Source organism: Aureococcus anophagefferens (assembly GCF_000186865.1).
Source record: "Aureococcus anophagefferens unplaced genomic scaffold AURANscaffold_81, whole genome shotgun sequence".
In the NCBI taxonomy this organism is placed as follows: domain Eukaryota; class Pelagophyceae; order Pelagomonadales; family Pelagomonadaceae; genus Aureococcus; species Aureococcus anophagefferens.
This window is the reverse complement of record NW_008705632.1, coordinates 13,335-17,820: the sequence shown is the minus strand read 5'-3', so window position 1 is coordinate 17,820 and position 4,486 is coordinate 13,335. Positions and strand designations below refer to the sequence as shown.

The 4,486-nt window shown below is 67.7% G+C and overlaps 3 protein-coding genes across 3 annotated transcripts; all 3 read left to right on the top strand.

The window, feature by feature from the left end:
• Position 1: 1 nt before the first annotated feature.
• AURANDRAFT_34438 (hypothetical protein) lies at positions 2–790 on the top strand (the record flags this gene model as incomplete). Its single annotated transcript, XM_009043913.1, has 1 exon — positions 2–790. A coding segment is annotated over one exon (789 nt), but the record flags the coding sequence as incomplete, so codon positions are not given.
• A 373-nt stretch (positions 791–1,163) lies between these two features.
• AURANDRAFT_68263 (expressed protein) lies at positions 1,164–1,727 on the top strand (the record flags this gene model as incomplete). Its single annotated transcript, XM_009043914.1, has 1 exon — positions 1,164–1,727. One exon carries the CDS (start codon positions 1,164–1,166, stop codon positions 1,725–1,727), a length of 564 nt encoding a protein of 187 aa, XP_009042162.1.
• Positions 1,728–2,244: 517 nt separating this feature from the next.
• On the top strand, positions 2,245–3,114 carry AURANDRAFT_4027 (hypothetical protein; the record flags this gene model as incomplete). The annotated part of the gene is made up of 1 exon (XM_009043915.1): positions 2,245–3,114. A coding segment is annotated over one exon (870 nt), but the record flags the coding sequence as incomplete, so codon positions are not given.
• Between the last annotated feature and the right edge of the window lie 1,372 nt (positions 3,115–4,486).

The window sequence follows — 4,486 nt, the reverse complement described above, 5'->3', positions numbered from 1 at the left end:
GGTCATCAACTACGCGGGGCCGCAGAACCTGGCGACCTACGTCGGCGGCTTCTTCTTCACCTTCTCCCTCACGTTCATCACCATCTACCCCGTGCTCATCCAGCCGCTCTTCAACAAGTACGAGCCCCTGGAGCCCGGCCCGCTCCGGAGCGCCATCGAGGCGCTCGCGTCGTCCATCGACTACCCGCTCTACAAGCTCTACATGGTCGACGGCTCGAAGCGGAGCGGCCACAGCAACGCCTACATGTACGGCTTCTTCAAGAGCAAGCGCATCGTCCTCTTCGACACGCTCCTCAAGCAGATGACGAACGAGGAGATCGTCGGCGTGCTGGCCCACGAGCTCGGCCACTGGGCCCACGGCCACGTCTTGTTCTCCTTCTGCTTCTCCCAGGCCTACATCTTCGTCGCCTTCTCCTTCTTCGCGCGCGCGATGGGCTCGGCCGACATCTACACCGCGTTCGGCTTCGCGGCGACGGCCGGCGCGTCGGACACGGCGGGCGCGCCCGTCATGGTCGGCGTGCTCCTCTTCTTCATGGTGCTCTGGGAGCCCGTGGACCACGCGCTGAGCTTCTTCATGACGTGGAACTCGCGGCGGATGGAGTTCCAGGCCGACCAGTACGGCACGAACCTGGGCTACGCGGCGCCGCTCCAGCGCGGGCTGGTGAAGATCACCTTCGAGAACCTGGGCGTGTTGGACCCGGACCCGCTCTTCTCGACGTACCACCACAGCCACCCGCCGCTCGTGCAGCGGCTCCGGGCCATCGAGGAGGGCGCGAAGAAGTTGAAGTAGGCGCGGCGCCGGCGTCGATTGCTTTCTTTTTTTGGTGTCCTGGGGAAGAAACTTCACACAATTGTTCATTTACTGCCGAGTGCTCGCTGACGACCAACGTTAAGGGATTTATCCGAAGGACGCGCGCCCTTTCGGCCCTCGAACGATCGCGCGCGGTTCGTTCGCGATCGTTCTGCTTTCTTCGCAGGTGCGCGTCGCGCGGACTGTTGGCGTAATTCGGGTCTGCCGTTGTGCGTGTTCGCTGGGGATTGGCGCGTAGATGTCGCGCAGGCGTAACGGGCGCAAGGCTATCCAGGCCGACGTTTCACTTGGTTGCCGTCGCTTCAACCGCGATAGAGGCTGCTTCGGCCGTCTTCTGTGCCTGCAAACACCCATGGCGCGCCACCTCCTCCTCCTGCTGGCCGCCTCCGCGGTGGCCCTGCTCGCGCCGGCGCCCCCGGTCGCCCGCGGCCCGTCGCCGCTGTCCATGGGGAAGACGGTGGGCGCGTCGAGCCGCGCCTTCACGAAGACGGGCCCGCGCAAGCCCCAGTCGCCGCGGCCGGAGCAGTACCCCGACGAGTCGAAGCTCGCCAAGGTGCTGACGACGCAGCGCAACGAGAAGTACGACCCCGAGTACGCGGACGACATCACGACGGCGAAGCGGCGCCTCTTCGAGCTCCGCATGCGCAAGTCGCAGCGCCTGCCCTTCAAATCCTCCGAGTTCCGCGAGCTCCGCAAGTTCGTCGCGCGCCTCAAGACGCAGCAGCGCCAGGACGAGCTCCGCGCCCAGGGCGTCGACCTGAAAAAGAAGCAGCCGCGGACGCGGCGCGAGAGGCAACGAGCGCGCGAGAAGCGCGAGCGCCAGGACACGGCCCGCGCGGAGAACCGCGCGCGCCTCATGGCGCGGAGCGAGGAGCAGGAGGCGGCCAAGAAGGCCGCGGCGCAGCTCGAGCTCTGAGGAGGCGGCGGCGCCGAGGTCTCGAGTGTAACGGTGTGTTTCCCACGGTACGCTTCGCCTCTCTCTGGTCTAGCAGCGCGTTCGTTGGATAGGCATGTGGCGTCTTTGGACCCTGTCCGTCTCGGGGGTGTGCTTAGGCCTGGGCTAACTTCCCAAAACTGCACGAAAAAGTGCAACTACTCGCCAAGAAATCTGCGGTGAAAACTAGCTCGACGGCATGCCTCTCCGGCGGATCGCAATCAACCATTGCATGCGCAATACACGTCGCGCCGTCGCGCTCGCAACGTTCGCCCAGTGCGCCCGCGCCATGTCGTCGTCGGCGCTGAGCGGCCGCGGCATGAAGGCCGCGGGCTACGTGGGCACGGCGTCCAAGTCTATGAGCCTGCGCGACGAGGGCAGAGACCTGATCACGCTGGCCGTGGCCCAGAACGCGCTCATGGACGACCTGCTCCTCCCAAAGGTCGCGCAGGCGGCCGTGCGCGCGAGCGCGCGCGTGCGCTACGCGCCTTCCTGGCTCGGCCTGCCGGAGCTGCGCGCGGGCGTCGCGCGGCTCTACAGCTCGCACGTGCTCCGCGACAACTTGGTCACGGCCGACGAGGTCGCGATCACGTCGTCGGCGACGTCGGCCATCGACGCGCTGCTGTTTGCGGTCTTGGAGAAGGGCGACGCCGTGCTCACGGTGGCGCCCTTCTACGGGAGCTATACGAGGGACGTCGAGGCGCGTGAGGGCGAGCTCGTGCCCGTGCCCGGCGCGACGGACGGCGTCCCCACCGTGGAATCGCTGGAGGAGCACTTCCAGTGGCGCGAGCCGCGACCGAAGGCCCTGCTCGTGGCGTCGCCGCACAACCCCTGCGGCTCCGTGCTGGGCGCGCAGACGCTGAAGGACATGGTCAGCTGGACGCGGCTCCGGAACGTCCAGCTGATCGTCGACGAGGTCTTCGCGCTGTCGACCTTCGAGCCCGGCGCGTTCACGTCCGTGCTGGACGTCTTGGATGCGGCGGAGGACAACTCGCACGTCCACGTCGTCTACTCGGCTTCGAAGGACTTGGCGCTCAGCGGCTACCGCGTCGGCGCGCTGATCACGAAGAACCCGGCGGTGCTCGACAGCTTCAAGTGCCTCTCCATCTTCTGCAACGCGGCGACGCTGCCCCAGGCCGTCGTCGCCGAGCTGCTGGACGACGACGCGTGGCTCCGCGACGCGTGGATCCCCGAGCTCCGGTCCCGGCTCAAGGCGTCCTGGCGCCACGCGAAGAAGCACTGCGACGCCCACGCCCTCCGGCGCCTCGGCTCCGACCCCGAGGCGGGCCACTTCTGCCTGCTGGACCTCCGCGGCGTCGCCGAGGGGCCCGCGCTGAACGCGGCGCTGGAAAAGGCGGGCGTCGTCCTCACGCCGGGGCCGCTCATGGGCGCGCCCCACGGCATCTTCCGCCTCTGCCACGCCGCCGAGCCCGACGCCCGCGTCGCCGAGGCCGTCGCCCGCATCGCGGGCGTCGTCAACGCCGCGCCGCCCCTCCCGGAGCCCCCGGCGGGCAACACGCCCACGTGCAAGGCGCCGGCGCCGGGCTGCGCCCAGTCTTGAGGGAGGAGGGTTCTTACTTAGAAGCCGCCGCGGGGCATCCAGAAGGAGGCGACGAAGGGCAGGACGTCGTGCGGCAGCGCGGCGCCGAGGATCTTGCGGAGGATGGAGACGGGGACGGCTCGCTGCGCCGCGGCGAAGGACGCGAAGCCGCCGGCCTTGTCGATCTTGTCCACCAACGCGAAGCAGTCCTCGTTCTTAGGGACACGCACCGCGTTGGCCCGGCGAATCGTCGCTCCGGCGCGGAGAAGTTCGAGAAGCGAGGCGCGGAGTCCGCCATTGAGGGCAGACGTGAATGCGGTCCAGTCATAGGGTGAGACCGACGCATCGACCTCCGCGCCCGCGGCGATGAGCGCCGCGACTGTCGCACGTCGCTTTTCCTCAGGGGTACGGTTTGGGCACAACGCGAGCATTAGCGGCGTTAGATTTTTAACACCATGCTGCGAGTTATCGCCTCGATCCGGCATGCGTAAATTCACATCACCACCGCCAGCGACAAGAATGGGGACAGCTTCATGGCGACCAAGGTAGACGGCAACGTGTAGCGACGAACAGATAAGATCCTTCAGAACACGTGCACAATCTGTCTGGGCTCTAACCCTCTTGAAAGCATTCACGTCAGCGCCAGCGGCGAGCGCCGCGCGCAGCCGTGCGATGTTGCCCAATGCAATCGCTCGGACGAGCTCAAGGTTTGACATCGCAACTCCGCGCGCAGCCGGAGGCGCGCGAGAACTCGGACCCGCACCGCGCCCGAAGGTCAACATGCGAAGATGCCGTACAACACTGCCTCGCGGCCGCTGTGGCAGCGAATCGAGGCGCGAAACGAGCGCTGCGCCGTCGTCCCGCGCGCGCGCCGACACGCAGCCATGGCCATGTTCGGGCAGCGGCGGAAGATCTCGCAGGAGACCTTCGACGAGTGCGTCCAGGAGAACATGGACGAGTTCGACATGGAGCGCGACGAGGCCCTCAAGGACGCGCGGGACCAGTTCGAGCGCCAGGGCGTGGACCTGAGCGGCGTGGACCTGAGCGGGTCGAGCGAGCGCAAGGAGGAGCGCGACACGCTGCGCGCGCACGTCGCGCTCCTCGCGAAGAACGCCGCCGAGGGCGGCGCGACGCGCGGCGAGCTCGAGGACGCGCTCGCGTTCGTCGTCGCCGCGTGCGGCAAGGCCGGCGCGGCCGACGG